The sequence below is a fragment of the Calidris pugnax genome, unplaced genomic scaffold (genome assembly GCF_001431845.1).
Source record: "Calidris pugnax isolate Ruff unplaced genomic scaffold, ASM143184v1 scaffold9, whole genome shotgun sequence".
Classification (NCBI taxonomy): domain Eukaryota; kingdom Metazoa; phylum Chordata; class Aves; order Charadriiformes; family Scolopacidae; genus Calidris; species Calidris pugnax.
In genome coordinates this window covers 4,473,531-4,473,785 of record NW_015090778.1, presented here as the reverse complement: position 1 = coordinate 4,473,785, position 255 = coordinate 4,473,531, and the positions used below count along the sequence as shown (strand labels likewise).

Below are 255 nucleotides of genomic sequence, written 5' to 3'. Positions count from 1 at the left end.
CGGGGCGGGCGGCGCCGGGGGGGCGGGCCGGGCCCCGCGGAGACGAACCGGGCGCGGCAGGACGCTGAGACTCGCCGTCCCGCAAGGGCCATGCAGCTCCTGCCGCTGCTCGCCTGGGCGTTGCTGCCAGGTAAGGCCCGGCCGCAGCCCCCCCAGCCCTCGAGTGTCCCGGGGGGGCGGCCCCGACGGGCGGGGAGGGCTCGGCGGTGGCGGCGGCGGCGGCGGCGGGAGCACTCCCGGGGCTGCCTGCGTCTC

At 82.4% G+C, this 255-nt stretch overlaps 1 protein-coding gene across 1 annotated transcript in view; it reads left to right on the top strand.

Moving 5' to 3' along the window:
- Positions 1 to 59: 59 nt before the first annotated feature.
- Positions 60 to 255, top strand: part of LOC106892980 (CMRF35-like molecule 6) — a 9,714-nt gene continuing 9,518 nt past the window's right edge. Inside the window, exon 1 of the mRNA XM_014950577.1 lies at positions 60 to 130. Coding sequence (XP_014806063.1) covers positions 91 to 130 — 40 coding nt within the window. The 5' untranslated portion in view covers positions 60 to 90. The remainder of the gene's footprint in view (positions 131 to 255) is intronic.